Genomic DNA, 26,150 nt, shown 5'->3' with positions numbered 1-26,150 from the left:
CTATAACAAACTCTCTTACTATTAACAGGCTATTGAAAAGTTCCAATCAGACCACTGTATCTATGGGACTCTAAAAGGAATTTACTGTGATAAACTATACACTTAACAAACTATTCCAATGGTACTTTTCACCTTCCCACACAATTTAATCTCCACAGATTATTGCTTCTGCTTTTTGATAATCATTGTCAGAATCTAATTCTAATAATCATTTATTAGAATCTGTCTGCACAGTTTGCCTTGTGGCTTTGTGCTTCGCAACCATATACCTGGAGAAGGAGTGTCCTAGGTTCGATTCCCATTAATGACAAGAGGAGCTTAAGGATCTTCCTCAGCCATACCCAAGTTAGCCAGTCTTGGGTGTGGACAGCAGCGTTTTCCCCCCAGTTTATCTGGGGGTTTTCATCCTGCAAGCAGGCAAACTGGCCCTGTACACATGGATTACAGTCATGAATATCACCCTTAGGGGATGCAGCAAAGGAGTGGTGAACCGGATGCATTAATACGCCAGTAACCCCTCATTAGGAGGGGACTCAACCTGTCCTAGATGGATGAGAAGGATAGGATAGGTTAGAATCCACATCATTGCAAAACAATTCTGTTAGACTATCATGTCTCTCTCTCTCTCTGGTTTACTCCTTCAAAATCCACCTGTTGATAAAATCAAATTTTAGTAAGCTTTTCTTCTTTAAATTCTGAGGATTTTTGCCTCTCCAAGTTGTAGATTTCTTTTTTCATATGGAGTGTCTTCTTCAACATGATATTCATCAGATTTGCTTTCTCCATTTCTCCACACCTGATTTGCTTTCTCCAAAGTTTACAGATCCTGTACCATTCAGCACAAAACTTCTTGTTTAACATTGGTACAATTTGCTATCATTTTTTAATTTCTGTGCACTGCTTATAGCAGAGTCCTCAGTACATTCACTATACAGTGTGCCTCTTAGCCAATGAGACAGATTTTTTTTTTTTTACGGGAAATAGAGTTAGATAAAATAGTATATTATTTTAACAGTTAGAATGTGCTCTTTCCATTGAGCATGTGTACTGTGATATTTTTATTATTAGTGCTCATGTAGATGGTGAGATGGTGTTAATGCCTCATGTCAAAAATTCAAAAATGAAACAACCAGTGACAAAAGTTTATTTTAAATTGGACAAATCGGTCTCAGAAACCTTTAAGGATCTTAAATTTTGGAGATGATGATGTCTCCAAGCTGCAGAAGTCTCAAGTCAAAATAACATTCATGAATGTTCATAAGGAAATTGTTCATGAGGGCTAAACATTTAATAGTCATTACTATCTCGGTGTCATGCAACAAAGATGAGTGGGAGAGGAGCATTACCTAACAAACAGCTGGCAGTTGATGAAAAACAATGCACCTGAACATTGTACATTAAACAGGAAACAATTTCCCTCTGGCAACAGAGGACTTTTTCCAAACTTAATACACTAGTTTGACTCAGTGGAGGTCATCCCAGAAGCATGTGATACCACGCTCAGTGCTAGATTTCAAAAATTTATATGAATAATGTAAACATTATATTAAGGAAAAGAAAAATAATATTGAAAAAGAAATTAATCTTGCTGCATTTATCCTTTATTTTTATATGAATTTTGTCTCGTTATTTAAAGGATAGATACCTTTTGTACTTCCAGTTCATGTGACAGTTATTATACATAATTATTCCCTCCTGCTCAGTCTCTCAAAACCTTCAGAACAACTTTCATGCACTTTTTTTCTCTTAATCTTTCTACTCATACTTAATAATAATAGTTGAATAGAAAATGTTTATTTTAATCTATTTTATTTACTGCCTACTTCTATGTTACTGTGAAAAGTAGCACTGTCAATTATAGCAATTCATAGTAATGGAAAAAATTCCAGAAAGTTCTGATATGATTGTTACAAGTGGATTTGAATAGAATGGCACTTTGGCTAGATGATTGGGATGTCACTTCAATAAAAACTTTTACATGACAAGTGGTGAAGGAGAGTAACTTATTGCTAGAGCAGATGAACATTTCAATCTGTATGTTTACAAAATTACATGATATACATTGCAGTATGTGAGAATTGGACATTTCTTGATGATTTTTCTGGCTCCATGGAGGCATAAAAATAATACTGTGATACTATTACTAAAAAAAAAAGATGGGTCAAAGCTGTATAACTGAGAGGAGACCTCCACATAGCCTTTAAATGAATGCAGAGAACAGGCCAATGCTTCTGACCTAATGTCCAATCCTCACCTTCTTGTGGTGCACAATGTTAGATATTTACCTGAATACTGAACGAACAAGGATGGGCCAGCAATTTGGGATTTAGCTGACCAAATTGTATTCTTATTGGCTTAAACCACAATATTAAATGATGGTACAACATGACAGAATTTCATGCCAGCCAGGGCATTGCCCAGTTAAACAAGGCCCCCCATTGTTTTCACCAGAGAACCAGGATGAACAGTGAAAAGTCAGCTATTTCTAAATCCTGAAACACACCGCAACTCAACATCATCAGAATTCAAGGTTGGTACTATCAACATAAGAAGCTTGAATGGCAAAGAAATGGAGCTAGCCAAGGAATTGGATACGTACCTGATTGACACAATAGCGGTGATTGAAACAAAAAAGATAAAAACTAGTGAGATGTTTCTGAGCAATAAATACAAAATGTTATATTCAGGCAATGACAATTAAGGAAAAGAAGGAGTAGCCATATTCATCACTAAATACAAGGCTAATCTTGAATGGCAAGCAATCTCAAGAAGAGTGATGTGAGCAAATATCAGAATGGGTAACTGGACAATGAGACTTATTTGTGCCTAATGTCCCACAGAAGGTTCTACTAAGGTAGAACCTTCTGTTGAGGAATTTGGATGAGGAATTTTTTGAGGCTTCAGAGAAAGCAACTGACACAATGAAAAATGAAAACTTGGTCCTTGTTGCAGATCTAAGTGCAGAGTAGGAAATGATTGTCAGACATACAAAAATATTTTGGGAAAATTTGGAGAAATGAGCAAAGCTAATAATAATGGCAAATATCTGTTGGATTTCTGGTCAGGACATGGACTGGTTATTACTAACACCATGTTCCAACATAAAAATATACACAAATTTACATGGAGAGAAGAGGGAAGAAATAAGAAAAGTCTCATTGACTATGTTATTGTTGATAGTGATGTTTTCTCCCTGGTGCAGGACACCAGAGTGTACAAAGGATTTGAAATTGAAAGTGTCACCATTTAGTCTTGAGCAGGATAAAATTGAATTTCATATTGAAAAGAAGAACATGTAAGAAAGTTTTAAAGCATATAAAGGTTGAGCGGCTCTCAGATGTGAATTGTAGACTAAAATACACAAACATTATTCAAAAAAAAATAAAAGAGTTTGCACAGGAATCAAACCTTGGAGATTCGGTGGAAGCCGTGAAAAAAACATTGATTGATTCAGCCAGAGAGAGGCATGTGGTGTGGTTGTCTGCAAGGATAGAAAAATCAGATCTCCATGGTGGACACAGGAAGTTAAATGGGTAGTGAAGGAAAAGAAGAAAGCATATTAAAAGTTCCTAACAAATAAATCAGCTTGTGCTCTTAGAGAATACAGAGACAAATATATGAAAGCTAAACACTGCATAAAACTAGGTAAACAAAAGTCATGGGAAGACTTTGGTAAGAACATAGAAAATAAATATCAAGAACGTGGCAAGATATTCTGGAAGTTGTTAAAGAAGCTCAGAAATGGAGGAAAGAGTGCTGTAAAAGGAATTAGACATGATAAAGGTGTCATAAAAACTAGAGAAAAAGATATCCTTGAAGTATGGAATAATTACTTCAAAAAATTGCTGAATGAAACAAGCAGTGATAGCACTGTGGTAAAAAGCATACAGCAGACATGCAGTCAGGAATACATATCCACACTTGAAGTAGAAAAAGTCATCATAAGCCTGAATATGGAAAGGCAACAGAAATAGATGATATTCGACCAGAAATGCTGAAGTATGGTGGTATAAAAGTCTTACAGTGGCTGCACTGCATAGTTCAGAAAGCCAGGACAAAGGGACGAATTCCCGATGATTGGAGTAGAGCTCTAATAGTACCCATATATAAAAAGGGAAATAAAACTGAATGTGAGAATTACAGAGGTATTTCCCTACTAAGTGTTCCTGGCAAAGATAAAGATATACTTGAGAAACGGTTGAGAAGAATTGTGGAAGAAAAGCTTGGTGAAAAACAAGCTGGATTCAGGCCAAATAGAGCCTGTCAGGATCAGATCTTCACTTTATGACAAATAGTTGAGAAAGCATGGGAATATAACAAAGATCTGTATTTAAGTTTTGTAGATCTGGAAAAGGCATATTACAAGGTGCCAAGAGAGAAGTATTCAAAACACTACAGTTGTATGTAGCCCTACTGACACCATACACCATTCTAAACCCTACAGTTATATGGTGTCAATGTGGCATTATATCAAGCAATACTTAGCTTTATTTGCATTGTAAGTCAGCAGTTAGAATTGAAGGACATACAGGAAGATGGGTTAATGCTAAATCTGGTGTCAGACAAGGATGTGCATAATCCCCCCCCCTCTGTTATTCATTATCTATATGGATCACATTATGAAGGAAAGTGGTATTAAACCTCATATCAAAATTGGAGATGTTAATGTCAGCCCTTGCTTAAATCGGGTGATTTTATTCCCTGACTAAATTGAATAACTGTTGTAATAGATATGGTATGAAGGTCAGCAATAACAAGAAAAAGACAATGAAAATGCGTAGAAACATTGAAAATATCAGCTGCATTGTGAATGGAGAACCTATCTATCAAGTAATACATTTCAGGTACCTAGGCACAATTTTTAATGAAGATAGTAAATTAAATATGGAAATAGACAACTGAATCAACAAAGCTGGTATAGTAGGAAGTCAACTGAATAAATTTATATCGAATAGGAGAGAAATTAGTCAAAACACTAAATTTTCTATAGAAGACAGTGTCAAACCGATTTTAATTTATGGATCTGAGAGCTGGTTAGAAATAAAACACTTGACCAAAGACTAGAGACAACAGATATGAGAGTTCTGAGAATGATTAGGTGCATAAACCAATCACTTGACCAAAGACTAGAGACAACAGATATGAGAGTTCTGAGAAAGATTAGGGGCATGAACCGATGGCATCAATGGCAATGTCATATTAAAAATGAGGATATTAGGAAAGAACCTGACATTGTTAGCATCCAGGAATGTGTTAGTAGAGCTAATGTCAGGTGGTATGGTCACTTAAACAGAATATGAGAGGAAAGATTAGCAAAACAAGTGTTCTGTGCCAGATTGGCAGGAAAAAGAACCCACAGGTAGACCAAGATATAGGTGGATTGATATAGTAAAAATGTCTTAGAAGACAGAAATATAAGATCTAATAATGTTAGAGTCCATATCAGTCTGTTATCTCGACAGATAACAGATTGATATGGAGGAAAATTGTTGATAGGAAGTTAGTAATGTTGTAAATTTTTCATTTACTACTATCGTAATATCCTGTACACCCCCCCCCCTTGAGGGTACATGTCAGAATTTGATGATGATTATGACAAAAAAATTAATTACGAATTAAGGAATACATGGATAGTAAATATATTAGTCAGCACAACTTCCCAAAACGGAGAAAGTTTTATGCAATAGTTTTTGTTCAGGTTTTGGTTGAGAATGTGTGCTTCACAACTTTCCTTGTGGAGTCTTTCCAGAATATAATGTGGTGCTGGTGTTGCATGTGAACATAGCAATAGTTTTGAGATGTGCTAAAAAAAAAAAAAAAAAAAGTGCTTTTAATTAGTATATAGTGTGGCCTTTTGTTGTGAATTGTGCTGCATTTTTTTTTTTTCAGTTTGGATACAAGTGTCATTCGGTGGTGGTGTTGAAATTTTTTGTTTTTTATATTGTGTTTTGCTACTTGTTTATCGTACTACTTCAGCTTCTAAAGATCGCGTCCATAAAGAAACATACTTCAGCAGTACAGAAGGCTACTGTATGAAAGTCTGGTTTTGTCTTGTATTTTTTGCAGTGGATGCATTGCAAAAACTGCTATATGTATGCACTGAAAAATGTGAAAGATCTGTGGACTGTTTGGGTAAATGAGAAGAAGGAAATCCTTAATATATGTGAAAAGTGTCTAAAAAGATTAGAGCGATTAGAAATGGGAGCAAACGTGACCGTAGTAGAAGAGCTTCGGCAGCAGTTAGTGAAAAATTAAAAGTAAAATGTCCTTGACCTGGTTATTTAATGAAAGTCTTGCAGTGGGTAGGCTTCCTAAAGAGTGGAAAGAAGGCAAAATAATACCACTCCACAAGCATGGTTTTAAGACAGAAGTCTCCAACTATCGGCCAGTCAGTATAACTGCGGTTGTGATCAAGGTGTTGGAGAGATTGGTTAAGGATGGTAAGGAATAGAATACAGAATTGGTTTGATGGTCAGCATAATTTGTAAAGGGTAGGTGCTGTGTAGCAATTTACTTGCATTTTATGATAACGTGATGAGTGTGTTAGATGAGGGAAAATCATATACAGTGATATTCTTAGACTTTGCAAAAGCATTTGATAGATTACCACATTATAAGTTGGTGAACAAGCTGCAGAGAATGGGAATAGATAGTATGTTGGTTAGGTGGATCAGAGATTGGCCCTCTCTTAATGATACCAGCAGGTTGTGTATGGTGGAGCAGTGTCTCAAAAAAAAGAAGGGTAACCAGCTGTGTGCCCCAGGGTTCTGTTCTTGGACCATACTGTTTAACTTGTTTGTAAATGATATGTCATGTGGACTGACTGGGGCTCTTCAGTTATTTGCTGATGCAAAGTTTGGAAGAATTATAAGTAGCACTGCTGATGCTGAATCCTTCAGGAAGATTTGAATAGTTTTTTTTTTACTTGGACAAAAGAGTGGGGTTGTAGTTTTTATATCAATAACCACAAGGTGTTGCATTTTGGAGTGCAGAAATATAAAGCTGTGTACTATATCAATGGTGAAATACTGCAGGAAGTGGATTAGATTAGAGATTTGGGATTGATGATTGACAGTAGACTGAAGTTTAGAGGGCATATTGCTAGTGTTGCAAACGTTGCACATCATAGTGCTACTATGATAAGAAGGAATGTATTGTGCAAGGATAAGGAACTAGTTGCCACTGTATAAGGCACTCGTCAGACCACACTTGGACTATATTGTGCTCAGATCTGGTCACCTGGTTTTCAATGTTATGTGGAGACATTGGAGAGGGTCCAGAGACAAGTGACTAAGACAATATCAGGAGTTTGGAATGCTGGCTATGGAGAGATTGAAGAAATGTGGATTGCGGAAATTAAAGATACCAAGAAATTATTATACTCGGTTTAATCCTTTATCCACGTGTAAGCAAACAAGTTTGCGCCTGAACTATTTTCAGGACTGGGGCAACTCGTATATAGAACCATACTTGTCTTAATATCCCATAGCATAGCAAAATACATACCAGTAAGGATGTTTTACATTATGGGATACTAAGGCAAGTGATATGAAGTCATAAGCTTTTATATGCGAGTTGCCCCAGTCCTATAAATAGTTCAGGCAAACTTGTTTGCTTACACTTGGATAAGGGATTAAACCAAGTATATAATTTCTTAGTATCTTTAATTTATTGAACGTTTATTTTTCACTTGGTTAGATATAATAAATTTAGTTTAATCCTTTATCCAAGTGTGGGCAAACAAAGTTTGCGCCTGAAAATATCTTCAGGACTGGGGTAAGGTGGTACAACACCAAGCAACTCGTTGCAAAGGTGGAGCAAGCTAACATCACTCCTATCTCAGTATCTTCCATAATGCAAACCACATCTCCTTACAGATATGTATAATATTATGCATTAAGGGAAGGGCCACTACCCAGACTAGTTTTGACCTTTATTGAGGTCTCTTCAGTGGGAGCCAGACCCAAGTGGAGATACCAGGCAGAAACATTAGCAAGGTCATCATCAAGGAAAACATCAAAGTAGACACAGAAGAGGAAGGAATGGAGATCTCTGCAGTCGCCGCTACAGAATTTTCGGCACAGAAAAACAAGAAAAAAAAAGAAGTGTAATAACTGGGAATCTAAAAAAAAAGGAAGAAGATGCAGAGGAAATGAAGGCTACTAATGCCACAGAAAGGTGTCCCATAAGCCCAGAGGAAGAAGATGAAAAGAACCCAAAAACAGATAACATAACCCCATCAGACGAACTTAATGAAGAATCCGACCCTCATAAAGACAGGCATATAAATGGAGGTATAATATTAAGAAGATATAGGGGATCCATAGAAGCTGCAGAAAACTTGTTCATAATAATGCACCACACAGGAATGCAGCCAGCGTTCACCCTTCGGCAAGATAAAATAAGTTTCAACTGGTTAGACATCTTCATTGACAACATCAACAGAGCCACACTAGATGAAGTAAAGGGTCATCTGAAGAAACTAAACGAGGAAAGAAAAACTCAGCTATGTCACACCTTGAACGGATTGAACAAAGATGATATCCTGGAAGACAGTGCATGGATCCTCAAGAAATTTAGTAGAAGGCTTTGAGGCAATAACTAACAATACTACATGGATTTGCCTCTTCGTTCTAATCGTTTTATATCTAGTTCACACAGGAGGTGGTCGGCCTGATAAAACCCAAGCTGCGAAGGCTTATATCGAGGTGGTGCAGCCCCTGGCAGGCTGCATCACTCGGGACAGGCCCTTCCCCCAATTTTCACAGTCCACTTGTTTCTTATTTTTCCCAAAAAATTATACCAGTTCTCCTTCTGATTTACTCCAGAATTTATTTGTCTCACTTTTTGATTGTGTTTTTTTTTTTTTGTTGTTTGTGTAAGATTCTGTTTTTCATCTGTCAAACATCGTAAAAGATGTTGACAGATGAAAGCAGTAAGAACAGACGTCAGGAGATGATATCGGCAGATCTATTTGGCCACAACCTCTAATAGGTTATTTAGTTAAACAGATCGACTGAGGCCTCTTTATTACCTACCACTATCTCACTCTACCTTTATTTCTTCCCCTCTCACTACCTGCTGACCCTCAGCATATCTTTATACTCCATAGGCTGATGATGAAAGACATGAACTCCCATTCTACCTACTGACTGATGAGACCTCAAAAAGGGTTGAAACCGGTCTGGGTAGTGACCTCTTCTCATAATGTAAAACAGTATATATACATCTCTTAGGAGCTGTGTTTTACATTATGAGAGAATATTAAGGTTAGTGACGGAGCTTGCTCCATCTTTGCTTGGAGTTGCCCTGATGTTGTACTACCCAAGTGATCACTTACACTTGGGCTCGCCGATAGTTTTTTTGGCATGAAATTCGATGGATTTTGATCCGAGTTTCGTACCCAGCTATAAAATAAAACGGGATTTACCCTCTCACTTTAACTTAATGTTCAACACTACTTTGTGCAGAATGACCAGTTTGTTCATAACAACATAAGCTGCTAGAGCAGGAGATTCTCTTAACTTCAGGATAAGAAAGCAGAGGATATTTGTCTTTAGGCGAGATAAGGAAGGTATTAAGTTTGCAAACTGGACAGAAAGAATATAATAAATTTAGTTTAATCCTTTATCCAAGTGTGAGCAAACAAAGTTTGCACCTGAAAGTATCTTCAGGACTGGGTTAAGGTGGTACAACACCAGGGCAACTCGTTGTGTTGGTAGCTTGCTCCACCTTTGCAATGAGTTGCCCTGGTGTTGTACCACCTTAACCCAGTCCTGAAGATACTTTCAGGCTGAAACTTTGTTTGCTCACACTTGGATAAAGGATTAAACTAAATTTATTATACTCTAACCAAGTGAAAAATAAACTTTCAACATGGACAGAAAGAAATTTGTAAGTTAATCTGTCGAAGTAGTAGTCTTGCTATTTTTTCTGAAAGTTCTTTAATGTATGGATTACAAATTCTGGTAATTACTTCTTGAGGCGGGTTATGATGGCCACAATTATTGACTATTTTTTCAATAGTTTTTGCATTATAACCATTAGAGATAAAAGTAGTTCTGATAATAAACAGGTTCTTTGTTTAGAAGAGAATCTGTAGAACTTATGAGTTCTGTCAACTAAAAATTTGATTAGTCAATAGAGCTCATGAAATATGTTCTACAGATTCTCTTCTAAACAAAGAACTTATTATCATAACTACCTTTATCTCTAATGGTTATAATGCATTTATGATGAATTCTTCCTCTTACCTCTTGATTTTTAGAAAAATTCTGTTATTTTCTGCTCTTTCTTTCATGACACTGAGTTTTAAGCTTAATAGCTTTCATATTAAACATGCATATAGTTCAACATTCTCTCTGTCTAACTTAATAACACAACACATTTCTTAGTAAATGAGCTTGCATTTGTTCAAGAAGGAAGTTTGAAATTTTGATGAAAACAAACTTTGTGAAATTTTTTGCGTAGTTTTTTTTTTTTTTTTTTGCACATATAGTTTTATGTGTATGTTTAAATAATTAAATAATTTAAATAATTAAATATAAATTTTGTTAAAGAGTATGTTGGTATTCTAATTGAATTATTATTATTTTTTCAATTATTTGATGTGCAAGTATTTCTTTCTCTTCTAGAATGCTCTTGATGAGGATGAGAATCTGACTCCCTTAGGTTTTCACCTGGCAAGATTGCCATTAGAACCGCTTATTGGTAAAATGGTATTGTTTGGAGCCATATTTTCATGTTTAGATCCAGTTCTTACTGTTGCTGCAAGTCTAAGCTACCGAAATGCATTTGTTTCTCCTTTAGTAAGGCATTTTTTTGTCAGAAAAAAAAATCTTAATCATTTGTTTTAAACTTATTTTATGAGCATTAATTACCAGAAAAAAATTTAAATACATTCTGTATTTAAAATTTTTACATTAAAAATGAAAAATCAGGCTTCATACGAAAAATAGGTTATTATATGACCTTCTATTTTCTTAACTGTATGTTTTGTTTGATTTGTGTATATAACATTTATTTGTATGTAAAAATAAAGGCCTAAGCTTTTTAGACAAGGAGCTGACCACTTGACTTACCTATATGCTTACAAATTAATTAACACTATTGATTAAATATCGTCATTAAAAAGAATATCGATTTCATAAATGTGTCTAAATGTGCTTAAACAGAAAAATTGTCACCATATATGTTTCACTTTTATTAAGCGTTAACATGAAGGATTTTTTTTATTTTAATTCATTTAGTACTGAATTCAGTAACGAGGCTGAGATAGTATTAGATTGAAAATGCAGAACCAGTACATGTACAAGAATTTAAAACAGTAAACAACACAGAGAATGCAGTTATACATTGATTGTGTCAGAAACTGCCTAATGAATTTCAATGCACTGTTTGCTTCTTTTCTGCACAGCTCATCTACCCAGTGAGTGCATGCTAATTGACTACAGAACTTCCCATAATGATTCACCTTATACTTCTACATGTATCCATTTTTTTGGCAATAACTTTTTCTTGTTTTGCCACTTCCCAAACAAGTACCTCATGATCACTCTCACAAACTAGCTGCAGTGTTGATACCTCATTACTAATAATAATGAGGTATTAACACTGTATTAATGAAGATATTAATAGAAATGAGGTATTTATAATACCTCATTTCTAATACTAACTACATCTTGTGAAGTTATCACCAAATCCAAAACATTAAAGCTTCTAGTTGCTTCAGTCACATGCTGCTTAAGATATTTATCTTTCATAAATTCAACAAACTCACTCTCCTTGTTCCCATACAGTATCTCCTCCTTCCATTTTGTATTCTTGCAATTAAACTCTCCCATCAGGAGCACTATCTTTTTCCACAACCAATTTGCCTAAACATTTCACAATCAGTATTCTCTATATTCCCTGGCATATAACAGCATCCTATCAGGTATACTAGCCTTTTGTTTTCAACTTCACACCACACAGATTCAAAATCTGTGAATGTACTATCAACTTCCACACTTTGTGGACACAGTCCCCCTGCAATCATTAACAGCAATCCCCCCCACCTCCTCTGTTTCTTCCTATCCTTCTAGAAAATTTTATTTTCTTCCATTTCCATTCTTGACATCACATCCACCTTGACAACCAAGTTTCACTTATACTAATTATTTTTGGCATACTGACTCAGTATGCCAAAAATAATTAGTATAAGTGAGCTGTCCTATTTCAAATTCAGCTGTCCTATTTCAAATACTCATTACATTTGTTTACAAACATAACAATCCTTGTGTCTTTGAAGCCATTTTACTAGCATCAACATTCTCTATTCTAGCTGCTATATCACCTCTCTCTTTCTCTCTCTCCTTGGTCTAACCACTCCCATTTTCCTGATCCTGACTCTGATTTCCATTCATACCTGTTTTATCCTCACCTTTATGCATTCTATCACTTTATGCTTCTGCATTCACATCTTCAGCCTCATATCCACTCTTCCTCCTGTTGTACAATCCATTTAGCTGTGCTATCCTGCTTCACAAGTAGATGCTGATCATTTGTTACATTAATTTCTTGATTCTGTGTGTTCTCAGAAAACAGTAGCCTTTGTAAATGCCCAACACGAAACCCATTCAAATGCATTCCATCACCTTTAAAACATTCCAACTTTCCTTCAAATTCTCTCCATAGATTTACAAACTTGAATTTCCCCCTCCCCCTTGCCTCACACCACTCAGCCATCTTGCTATTCATTATCTCCACTCTCCTTCTCATTTCACTGTTATCACATCTGGGCAACACACTAACAACTTTTCCAACAATACTATTAGCCTTTACCTGCTGCAACAACTTCCTCAAGTCTCTATCAACACTTTTTTTTTCACCAGTTAATTCATTTGTGCCAACAACTACCACTAATTTTGATGTCTGCTCTTTCCTTTTTTGCAATGCATCAGTTATTTGCTTCATCATTCCACCAAGAAAGCATGGTTTGTACAGTCATCGCATTTTTTATTTATTAGTTTATATTTATTAGTCATCGCACCTCTAATAATCAAGTCCCCATACAACGATTATCCTTTGATTCTTTCTTTATAATATTGACTTCCTCATTCTCATCAAAGGCAGAACTCGATCTTTGTGCTGAAGCTTTTCATGCCACTGACATGCACTTCTTTATGGATGTCTTCAGAAACAGAAACAGCAAGAACAAACAAGTAGCAAAACACGATATAAACAAACAAATTATAATAAACGCTACTGAAGAATACTTATATCCAGATCGAAAAAAATGTAGCACAATTTTTGATAACAAGCACACTATACATATTTAAAAACACTTTTTTTTTTAGCACAGCTCAAATCTCCCTCTGCATTCACTCACGACATTAAGACAGTGGGCAAAAGACAGAACAGGCGATCATGAGTGTAAGTATGGAAACAAACCACCAGAGTAATAGTAAGATAGTATGTGAGACTGACGGCAAGATGGGTTGAATGACAGATAACAGGTAATGAAAGGCAGTGAGAAAGAGAGTGTGATGGGCAAGGTAATGAGCACAGATAGCATCGAGAAAGAGATTCAAGATGTGAAATTGGAGTTAGTGAAGATGAGGCAACGGATGAAGCATACAAGGATTGAATGAAGAGAATTTATAGATATACATGGAAGAGTGAGTAAAAATGAAATGAAATATTGCTATGCGAAAGAGGTAAAAAATAATTTGAGACTTCTGACGATTCAGTTAATTAGAGGTGTGGTAAATCAAAAAGTAAAGAAAGTTTGTTTTCTTGGAATTTAAAACCCAGGTTTTAAATTTCACATACCTTATATCTGACCCGCAATTCTCCCACATCTCTCTCTACTCCACATTTTCATCCCCCCCCCCACTTCCTTTCCGTCATACTTCAGGAACATCATGTTGAAAGTTATATTTAGTCTTTATTAACTATAATTAACATAAAACAGATATTTGGACTATAAGACCATTTTGTTGTCTAACCGATGTAAACCATTACTGTAGTCCTTTGTTTTTTTGCATTTATTAGTTCTTTTTCACCGTTTAGTCTTGACAAAGAGCGAGTCAGTTTTGCTAGCGAAACTAGTCGATGAATTTGTGCATAATTCATCGACTAGTTTAAACCTATGGTCTTATAATCCAAATATCTGTTTTGGGTTAACCAGAAACATTCTACAAAGATATTTCCAAAATTATTCCTTCCTTATATTCTTCATATATCTATATCTTTAAAACATCAATAATGCCCTGAAAATTGAGTAAAAAGCCAATGACATCACAAAAAGAGGTACTCCTAAACAAAAATAGGCAAAATAGCTATAAAAATTAATAATTACTGAAAAAAGTTGAAATTTAACAATCTGAACTTTTCATGTTTAAATCATCTCAGATTAAGAGAGCCTTCCAAATTCACAAATGTATTACCACTTCTTCTCAAAAAATTTAGCAGTTAATCATACAGAAAATCATACTTAAAAAATTTCAAACTACTTACAAATATGCATTTAGCAAAATCAATTGCTCCTGCAAAAGTAGTTACCTCACCTTTATCCAAAATAAACCATTCACTTCAAAACTATGTTGAAAACTGCTCTCTGAAAATTTAGACATCATGATTAGTTTTGATATGACAGATCTGTTTATTATTGATTCTCTGAAAGATAGTGCTTCATTTCAGTCTTTCAAATTTACCTACCATATGTGATAGTTATTTTATCTGGAAATGAAAAATGTACAAACAACAAAATAGGATTAATGGATTTTACCCAGATCAAATTTCTATCTATAATTTTATATGTATATAGTTTTTTTTTTTTTTTAATGTTGCTTCCACCCACAAAATGTTATTTGCAAACCTATAGTACATTTTGTACCATGGGTGGACTAAGGATATTTTTTTCCCTATTGTTCAATTTTATATATATATATTTTCGTATTTTTTAAAATTTATTTTTTACATAGTCCAGAAACTCTGCTTTAGAGACCGAACGTGGAACTTTTTTTAATCTGCTTCAAGCCTCCAATAAGCAGGATGGTGGTCTCACACTGATTGATGAAGTTCATCTCCCATAAAGACAATCACATATATCCATACCCACAGCAAGATTTGAACCCAAAACGTGTTGGTTGGAGAGCAAGTATGCTAACCACTTGGCCAACAGGCCAGCAAAAGAAGACTAAAAAGTGTTAAAGAAATGCTTATGAACTCTCACTCTAAGTCTTTTTGACATCTAATAAGAATGAATTTATAAAGAATACTTCTCTTTCATTCAATGAAATTTGAGGGGAATCAACCAACAAAAAGACCATGGAAAAGGTGTAGAGACTAGGTAAGAGTTGATTCTACATCAAACCATCTTCCTGCATTTCCTTCAGTTCTAACTACAGACTGATAATCTTAAGTACAGACTATGTATTAAAGCAAAAAAAAAATATAAATAAATAAATAAAAATGTGGTTTCCCATAGCCTTCCTTGCCATACTGTAAGTATTTATGACTGTAGCTAGAATTGAATTAAATACAGGAAAATGGTTTGATGTAGAATCAGGAGTAAGCATGTTATCTTCACTCTTATTTATTATCTATATGAATCACATTATGAAAGAAAGTGGCCATCAGGCCTGATATTAGAATTGGAGATATCAAACAGCTCTTTGCTTTATGCAGATGATGTTGTACTCCTAAACATATCTAGTGCAAATTTCCAGGATTCTCTAACTAAATTGAACAACTGTAACAAATTTGGCATGAAAATCAGTAATAAAAAGACCAAAACTATGAAAATAAGCAGGAATATAGAAAACTTCAGCTGCATTCTGAATGGAAATCCTATAGAACAAGTAAAATTCATCTATTTAGGCACAATTTATATTGAAAATGGCAGTTAAATCTGGAAATAGACAACAGAATAAGCAAAGCTGGTATTGTGGATTGCCAGCTGAATAAATTTATATGAGAGAAATTAATCAAAACACCAAACTAGCAGTATAGAAGACAGTGTTCAAATCAGTTTTAAGTTATAGATCTGAGAGTTGGGTTAGAAATAAAGCACTTGATCAAAGACCAGAGACCACAGATACAAGGGTGGTTCCATAAGTTTCCTTCCTGACTAACTTTTAGAGACAATAGAAAGAAAACAACTGTGTCACTTTTCAACATAATCTCCCTTTACTTCAACACACTTTTCACATCTTTGAGTTAACATTTCTATTCTGTTGAAAAAAAAAAATAGTATGTACTTTTGTCTGCAAAATGGCCTAAAACTGCATCTTTCACCTCATTGTCATCTGCAAATTTTCTTCCTCAAAGGTCTTTCTTCAGTTTCAAGAAGAGGAAGTAGTCACTGGGTGCTAGATCTTGGCTGTAGGGTTGGTGTTCAATCTCCTGGAAGCCACAGTCCTTCACTGCAGCCTTCGCAACAATAGCCATATGGACTGGCGCATTGTCATGAAGCAGGTGAAAACCATGACTCAGCATTCATCTTCTCCTTTATGGCATCACACAGTTTGTGCAGGAGAGAAGCACAATTCTAAAATTCTAAAAACTTGCAGGAACAGGTCACATGATGCTCCTGAATTGAAGAGAGAAGTCGAGGCACCCACCATGCACTGACCTTTGTCATGCGAAGCTTCTTGTGAATGATGCAAATGATGGTTGTTATAGAAAGCCCCAAATTTGCTGAGATTTCTTTGCGCTTCAGCTATCTGTCAGTGAGCAGTTCCTCCTCAACAAGAGAGATTTTCCTCAGCTATCACTTCCACAGGCCGACCATCATGAGGATTATCTTCGATGTGCTCTCTTTCCTAGGAAACTGTTTAGCCTGTTCTTTCATGGTGGAATATGAAGGAGAAGCTCCCCCATAAATACCATCCAATCACTATTTGATAGCACTTGGAGAAAGCTCTTCTTTGGTGAAAAACTTCATCACAGTGCAGTACTCAATTTTTAATGTTGTAGCCACTTAGCATGCCTCCAACTGAATGACTCAAGTAGAGATTTGAAACTGGTACACTAACCTCCCCATAGATGGTGCTATCTGCCATGCATAGTGTTTTAAAATTGACATGAATTTTATATGTCAGGCCAGAAACTTTTGGAACCTACCTCGTATGAGGGGTCTGAGAAAAATTAGGGAAGTGCACTACTGCCATCAATGGCACAATCATATTAAAAATGAAGATATTAGAAAGGAATTTGACATTATTAGCATTCAAGAATATGTCAGCAGAGCTAACCTAAGGTGGCATGGCCACTTAAATAGAATGGGCAAGGAACAGTTAGTAAAACAGGTGTTTGAAAAGCGGGAAAGAGACTTAGAGAAAGACCAAGGTCTAGATGGATTGATTCAGTTAGAAGTGTCTTGGTAGCTCAAAAAATTAGATATGACAATATTGGTGTGCTTGCAAGTAATAGATTGATTTGGAAGAAAATAGTTGATAGGAGATTAATAATAATGTAACTTTAATCATGTAATTCTGTCATAGTAACCTGAACATCCCTTGAGAGTATATCAGGAAATTGATGGTGATAATGATGAGTAAACTGAATGGAGTGTGTGTCATCAGCAAATGGATAGGAGTTGAGGTTAATGAGAAGAAGAAGAATATGGGTGATTGCACAGGTGCCTGGTGTACCCAACTTTGAAAAGAAATCTAATCAGAGGAAACCACCACCTTGACACTGTGACACATGCACACTTGGCCTCATTTCCATGGAAGAATCACTGCTTCTGCTCTTCTGATCCTAGTACCTGCTGTAATCTGATAACAGAAATTATTCTGACTGGTATGAGGATTTTTTTACTTATTCCATTCAAAAACCTTCACCCTTATCCAAATTCTGATTCTCCAACAAGTGTGCTAAAACAGCCCAAGCCAGAAATTCAGCAAATATCCAGTGTCTCCAGTTAAAAACTCAGCTTCTCGTGTAGCGTGTATAATGCAGGTCATGATAACTGCAAAAAAAAAAAAAAAAAATCCAAAGCAAACTCTGTAAAGGCCAAATGCATTAAGCTTGTCTCCTGTCCAAATGTCAGCTAGGCCTTCTTGTTTCTTTTCCAAGGCTGTAGAACACAACTTCTGTCCTTCCATGTTTCAACTTCTGTTATGTCCTGATAGTACAATGGCAATAGGTAACAACTTCAGAAGATAAGAAAGACCTTATGGCATCAGTTTTTTCCCTCCAACTCTTGTATAGATGACCAACACATCTCCTCTGAAATTCTGCCAGAAAGAGTATCAAAAAATACTTGGTAGCCTTGATATCAGTAAATCTCCTGAACAAAAGCTTCTGCCATGCTTGTCTTGAATATGTCCAATTGTTGGAAGCAAGCATTTATCTAGCCTGTTCTCTAAAAAGGGAGATAAAAGTCAGCATCAAACTAAACATCCTATTGCTCTGACCTCAGTATTCTGAAAACTAATGGAAAAGTCATCATCAACCAACCGCTTTACTACTTAGAGACTGAGCAATTACTTCATGATTACTAGTGTGGATTCTGCCGTTCTCATTCCATGAAGGATTTCCTTGCCGACTTCACCCACCTTTGTAGGCAGGACATGGAAAAGTTTGGAGAAACTCAATTGGTCACTCATGATATTTCCAAGACATTTGACTGAGTTTGACATTGTGGCTTTCCTTCTCTGTGAACTGACTGCCAATGTCCTCTCTGCTCACTTGTTACCAGTCATGATGGATGGTTTCCTTTCACCAGATTCTTCATTCAATGCTAGTATATCCCAGGGCTCTTGTGCTTTCACCTACACTCATCCTCCTATACATTAATGATCTCTCTCTCTCTCTCTCTCATATATTCAATCCTATTCATCCTTCTCTCTCTCTCTTTCATTTTCAAAACCTTGTAGTAATTCACACTTCATGATCATTAACCAATTTCTTAAACATTGATCTCCATGCTGTTCTCAAGTGGGGGTTAGGATTATCTGGTGAATTTTAATATCACCAAAACACAATCCTGTTTTAATTCTAGGAAGAAAGACCCAGCCTCACTCTCCCACACTATTGACAATATTCTGTTTGTCAACAAAATCAATTTTCTCATCTTGGGTTAACTCTCATGTCTGATCTATCTTGAAATAAACACATCAGATCCATGTTCTTGTTAGGTTCCAAAAGCCTGATATTCTCCTTTATTTCAAATGGCACTCTCTCATGCTCAACTCCTGACACTATATATAAAGCTCAAGTCTGCCTGAACTTAGAATACTGTTTCCATATTTGGGGTGGTGCACCTTAGACCTCTGTGATACTTGATTGCACTAAAGACTTCAGAATACTTGACTGTATGCAGAAGAAAGTAATTTGCTTAATTGATGACCCCTTCCTCATTGACTTTTGGCACCTTTTCATAGATGTTCTGTTACTGTATTATGTATTTTCTGTAGATATATTTCCATGGATACTGCTTCACTGAGCTGCCTGCTACCATCCCTGCACTTCTCTGATCATGTGTGAATCATGAGTAGCTGCTGGTCAACATTCATATGCAGTTCAACTCCAAACTATCAAACCAATTTCTCATCCTATGCCCTCACTCCTTACATCTCTGCTCTTTAGAATAGTCTTTTCTGTACTGTTTTCCTCAATGATTACAATCTTCAAGGCTTCAACAAACACATCAGCAAATTCCTTTCTTCTTTCTGATCACCTGCCAACACATGCCACTGCCATATCATTGGTCTTCTTAGACTTGCCTTGTATGGATATATGAGACTAATAAAAAAAAAATTAATAAAATAAAAAAACTTTTCCATGTCTTGTGTCCAAAGATGGGTATGATTTACATAGGAGGTCTACTATAGAACAAAAATGGTGGAATTCTTTAAATGCATGCACCTCTAGGCATTGAAGATGTCCATTAATGACCTTTTCCTCTTCCTTTCAAGAATATTGAAGTTTGAGTAACAGAACAATAATATGATGGTTGACCTTTCCCATTTTGTGGAAAGGCTGGATAAAGGCTTACTTTCATGCTGTGGTAGATTCCAGATGAGTGTAACAGTATAAGCCATGCAAGATGGATTTTAATTTTGGATCACAAGTTTTTGGCACAGTTGGAAGGATAATACCATATGGGCCATGGGATTTATTAGTATCAAAACTGTTGAAGATTTTTCTGATGTCCTTCTGCCATGAGCAGTTTGCATGTCTTTTCCTCCAGGAAGTGTTGGAGGAAAAGACAGATATCAGAAAGTCTTCTTCTTTATCTTTAGGTGATATCACCATGGTACCATCAGGATCAGGATGTGAGACATGTGGAAACAATGAGCATAGAAGTTATATTCAACAGCCTTAGTGATGGACAAAGAGGCATCAGCTGCCATTTGAGGAGGAGTCACTCCTTTTGCATTTCATTCTTATGAAGTCGGGTTCTTATGATGGCGGGTACGAATGAATTGAAAGGTGATAAATTTTTTATGAGAGAGGACTTGAAAGTATTGTTAAAGGTAGCGAAAGAAAAGAGTGACAGAGTTAGAATGGTGAGTCTGTTACCGCGGTATGACAGAGAGGAGTTTAGAAGGAGGGCCATAATCGCAAATGACATTATGCGCAGGTTATGCGGACGGTGTGGTGTGGAATTCGTGGACGTGTGGAATGAGTTTGATGGGCAAAAGGACTTATACAAGATGGATGGCCTGCATTTGAATGGACTTGGTGTGCGGAGACTGGAAAAAGTGTTGCTGAATGAAGTGAAAATGGATGTGCAGAACCAGGGAAACTAGAACTACCAAGGAGGGGGGGAAGTGGATATCCAGACATCAGTGAGATAGTTGAGTGTAAAAATGTATATAATGTACCTGAGCCAGCACTAAGGACAAAAAATGGGAATGGGACATTTAGAATAACGCATCAAGATAGGGGTGGGACAAAGGGATCACTGCAATTCATGTATACTAATGCCAGGAGTATTAGGAACAAGAAGGAAGAATTTTTGGCCTTGATTGGCTCTTCCTGGCCACAGGTTATTGGCATTAGTGAAACATGGCTGACGGAAGATGATATAGTTAGTGGGATAGAATGTGTAGGTTATAGTATGTTTAGGAGGGACAGAGAGAATAAAATTGGGGGAGGGGTGTTATTGATGATAGCTGATGAACTGAAGCCAAGGAGAATTGAAGTATTGCAGGATAGTGAAAGGAGCTCATTTGAGGCTATTTGGTGTGAGATTGACACTGGCAGAATAAAATATACAGTTGGGTGCTGCTATAGACCAGGTGATGGAATAGATGGTGGAGATGGTATGCATAAACAAATTGATGAAATAAGTGGAAGGAGGGTAATTATTATGGGGGATTTCAACTATGGTAACATTGATTGGAAGGAGGAGAGGACACATGTGAGGAAGGAAATGGATTTTATTCAATTATTAAGGGATAACTATCTGAAACAGCATGTAATTGAAAATACTAGGGGTGTGAGAGTGCTTGACCTGGTAATTGCATCTCAAAATTTGACTGTAATGAATATGACCATGTTGCCACCTAGTGGTGAGAGTGATCATAAGGTCTTGACCTGGGAGGTGGCTAAAGGTGTGCAATTTGTGATTAAGACAGGGTATATGTGGAATTACCGTGCTGGCAAGTATGACGAGCTTAGGAGATTGCTTGGAGCAGTGCCATGGGATGTACAACTGCAAGGGCTGAACGTCGATAGAGCATGGGAAGTGGTCAAAGAGCATTTACAGGAGGTTATGGCTGATTGTATACCTAAAGTCCGAATAGTGAAACAAGTATGGGTTAAATGGATGAATAACACCATTAAGCTTGAGCTGCAAAAAAAGAAACAACTATGGAGGGAATTTAAAGAAAGGGGTGACCTGCAGGCACACGAACGGTATAAAGTGCAGGCCAGAAGGGTAACGAGTGTGGTAAAAACAGCAAAAGCCGATTATGAAAGGAAACTAGCTATGCAAGCAAAAGAGAATCCCAAGCAGTTCTTTCAATATGCTGCAAGCAAGAAAAAAACTGTACATGGCAAAATGATTTTAAGGAATGACGATGGTAAAGAGTTCACTGAACCAGTCGATATAGTGAAGTTACTGAGCGCGCACGTTGCAAAAGTATATCATCCAAGTGGTGACGTTGAAAAAATGATGGAACCATTAGTTTATACGGGAATTGTGATGAATGAAGTGGAGGTGAATAGTCTATTACAGAACCTTAATGTGAATACATCTGTGGGATTGGATGGTATACCGGCACAGGTCTTGCATGAAGCGGCTAAGGAATTATCAGTGCCCTTGACCATGTTGTTTAATCTGAGTCTCGGGTCTGGCTTAGTCCCGAAGGCGTGGAAAGAGGGGAAAATAGTTTCACTGCATAAAGGAGGATCCAAGACTATGGTTGCAAATTACCGACCAATCAGCATATCAGGAGTCGTTGTCAAGGTCTTGGAGAAAGTAGTCAAGGGAAAAATACAGGAATGGATTGATGAAAATGAGATACTGTACAGAGGACAGCATGGCTTTGTGAAGGGTAGCTCATGCCTCAGTAACTTGCTCAAGTTTTATAACAAGGTGACGGCTGAACTGGATAAGGGAAATGGGTTTACAGTGATACTGCTGGACCTGGTGTCGTGACGACTCTTTTCTGTCGTGTTCTAATTCTATCTAGTTTCAAGTCACTTTTATGAATAATACAACTAGTTACGAAATGATCACCGATCCAAAAGCAGGGAAATTTATATTTATACTGCGCCACCCTATTCTTAGATTAGTCTATATAAATAGTAGGATCAGTTCTAAATTAAGTTAACAGTCATCTCATTAGGCCGAATCATCTATTATCATTTTTACTTGGGGTTCCCGCAAGATTCGAATATTTATGAACGGTGCAATAATAAGGAATTCAGGCAAACACAATATTTAGATCAACAAAATAAAACATTTAATATATGATATGGTCAACAAATACAAGAACTCTATTTTAAAATGGAACTATACAATTAACTTAACACATCTTCTTAGGTCACTGATGCTAATTCAATGTTCTAACTTTCATATACTATTCACAGTCTCAAAAAACACAAATCTTCTTATCTCAAGTTAATATAACAATTTCACATCTTATTCAGTCTTCACAAATCTATCAGCTCAATGTTTATATTCACAGCAGGCAATAAACTACGTAAGCTATATTCCAAGCAAATATATTCCTGGACCTTGAGCATCGGAGGTATATTACAGTTAATGCTAGAATAGAGAAACTTATACAATTACTCTTACCAGACAAATTCTTCAATACATCAAATTATTGAGAGAGCACTTATGAATTAACTTAATTAACATTAGCGGAACACACATAACAAATATTCTCCATAGTTTAAACTGTATTACTGTAAGTCGCACTTCACTATTCCAAACAACAGTAATTAGGTACTAATATCTTTTCCTGTTCACTTTTCTCCAAGTAACTAATATAACTTTTTCCTAGGGCAACATAGAATTTAATCGTAATCCAGATTAACTAGAACTAATCAGAATTTTCGCATTGACTGTCCAGTTTCCTTTTATCTGATTATGGTATCAACCTTTCTTCATAACAACAGCAGATTTCGCTTATAACATTAAACTTTATGTTTCACTACTTATAGGTTCACTTTCGAACACTATACTCATAAATCTCTGCCCTGAGGATTATATAATCTTGGTTCCGCAAAACTCTCTCCTCACTCTTAATAATAATTCTTCTCTATCCTTTTTTTTCTATGACCTTCCCTCTTCTCTATATATCTCTCTCTCCTATCTATGACCTTCACTCCCACCTTACGTTCGAACGCCACGCTCTACTCGACTCGTGGTTGTTTACGCGTGCGTCTCCATGACAACAGACTGCACGTAAACATTTCGCTAATGTAATGTATGGTCTAATATTATTCATGAGTGATTACATAAGATTAAATATTTCACAAATAAAACAACAGAATATTTAAGCTACTTCTTTAACTTTTTGATTACGTATACAGTTAAATATAAATTAACACTTTATGTTACACCACATATATTTAGTTATACAAAATTCTAAACATATTATTATTTTATAAACTAATAATAGGTCAAGTTTTGAATAAATATTTAATTAGTAATTCTTATTTAAGGAATAATAAACAATTTTATATAAATCATGATTAATATTTAATAAGCCATGTTAAATGTGAATGAAAAATAATAAATTACATAACATGGCTTCATTCACAATTTAACACTGGCAAAGGCGTTTGACAGGATACCACATGGAATTCTAATCCGTAAACTACAACATATGGGAATGGATATAGGGTTGGTGAGATGGATAGCTGGGTGGTTGATGGAGAGATATCAAAGAGTAGTTTATTCAGGAGTAGAGTCCAAAAGACGGCCTGTGATTAGTGGTGTGCCACAGGGTTCTGTTCTTGGACCACTGCTGTTTAATCTGTTCATTAACGATATAGGGAAGGGTCTAAGTGGGACAGTTCATTTTTTCGCTGATGATGCAAAGTTGGGTAGGGCGATAGTGAATGCAGAAGATGTCAAAGTCTTGCAAGATGACTTAGATCGATTGGAGTTCTGGACTAAGGAGAATGGATGTCAATTTAATGTGACAAAATGTAAGGTTACATTTTGGAGTGAAAAGATTAGCAGCAGTATACCACATTGGTGGAACTGTACTCCAAGAGATTGATGAGGCCAGGGACTTGGGAGTGTTGGTGGATAGGGAGATGAAGTTTAGGGGGCACATTGCAAAAGTAGCTAAATCAGCTCATCAACTGACTTGGTTGTTGAAAAATACCTTGACGAGCAGAGACAAGCAAGTTATTGTACCTCTGTACCGAGCCCTGATAAGACCTCATCTCGACTACTGTGCCCAGATTTGGTCACCTCGGTTCCTTCTTGATGAGGATGAGGTGGAGAGGATCCAGAGGCGAGTGACTAAGATGATAGCAGGTCTATGGAATGAACCATATGAGAACAGGTTGAAGATTTGTGGGTTGCAGAAACTAGTTGATTGGCGGAAAAGGGGAGATATGATTGCGACATTCAAATTGCTAAAAGGATTCTATAGGATTAATTCAGAGGATATTTTTGAGATCAGGACTGGTGGTGGGAGAACTAGGGGACACCCATGGAAGCTGGGCAAGAGTGTGGTTTTGCAGGGGTGTTAGAGCTGGGTTCTTTACTTTTAGAGTGGTAAATGAGTGGAATAAGCTGCCAGAGTCTGTTGTGGGTGCCATGACAGTGAGCGAGTTCAAGGCAAGGTATGATAGATACTGTGAGAATGTTGAACAGTTGTGTGAACATGATGTTTAGGGCCTCCCTCGATGAGTCTAAGGACTCCCTGGAGTAGCCCGTAGTAATAATAATAATAATAATAATAATAATAAAGTCTATTTTGTATTTATTTGATGATTTTTCTTAAGAGTTAATTCTTCAGGCTGATTAAGAAGGGTTTTTTGACTTGATTTAGTGATTGTACTCTGAATTTTTATCTTGAACTGCTTTGATTCATTTGTTAGAGAACTAGAGTTTGGTTAGAAGGTTTGGAATAGAGTAGGGAATAAAGGTCCTCTTTCCACAAAGATTATTTCAATTATTTGGTCAGAGCTGGTATTTGGATTGCAGGAGTCACTATAAGCAGACGATGGGAAAAGAAGTGTAGTGATCCTTGAGGTCATTCCATTTGGCATTGTTGTAGTGCCATATTATATAAGGTTAGGATTGGCTTGGAAAGGTCAATCTGTAAAAAATGAAACATGGATATGAATTACATTTTGGAAAATTATGGAGACAACTACCGTATTTGAGTAAAACTTTAGTTTAATATAAACTAAAATCAACACGATGTTTCGACCTTCATATCAAGGTCATCTTCTGGAGCATATACATTATATACAGAGAAACAAGCTGCACTACAATATACATGGTTTGCTAAAGTTACTGACCAACCATTACAACAATTATTGGCCTGACCTCTGGTGAAAAAAAAAAACAAAAAAACTTGACTACATTACTGCTAGAGTCCTATTATTATTATAATCTATTGGTTACAAGATTACATTGGGCTGGAGAGCAACATGTTTATATATATATATATATATATATATATATATATATATACGAAAGAATGATCATTAACTCGGTTAACATACAT

The 26,150-nt window shown here is 36.2% G+C and overlaps 1 protein-coding gene across 4 annotated transcripts in view; it reads left to right on the top strand.

Moving 5' to 3' along the window:
* The window catches only part of LOC150107666 (ATP-dependent DNA/RNA helicase DHX36-like), a 589,788-nt gene that overhangs the window by 412,405 nt on the left and 151,233 nt on the right, over positions 1-26,150 (top strand). For all 4 annotated transcript variants that reach the window (XM_090391452.1, XM_090391454.1, XM_090391451.1 and 1 more), the window contains one exon: positions 10,635-10,808. In XM_090391452.1, the coding sequence (XP_090247578.1) occupies positions 10,635-10,808 (174 nt within the window). The remainder of the gene's footprint in view (positions 1-10,634; positions 10,809-26,150) is intronic.

This window comes from Typopeltis vanoorti, chromosome 4 (assembly GCF_054136105.1).
Source record: "Typopeltis vanoorti isolate ZY-2024b chromosome 4, IOZ_Tvanoo_1.0, whole genome shotgun sequence".
Lineage (NCBI taxonomy): Eukaryota > Metazoa > Arthropoda > Arachnida > Uropygi > Thelyphonidae > Typopeltis > Typopeltis vanoorti.
Note: the sequence above shows the minus strand (reverse complement) of the source record. Positions and strands in the feature narration are given on the sequence as shown.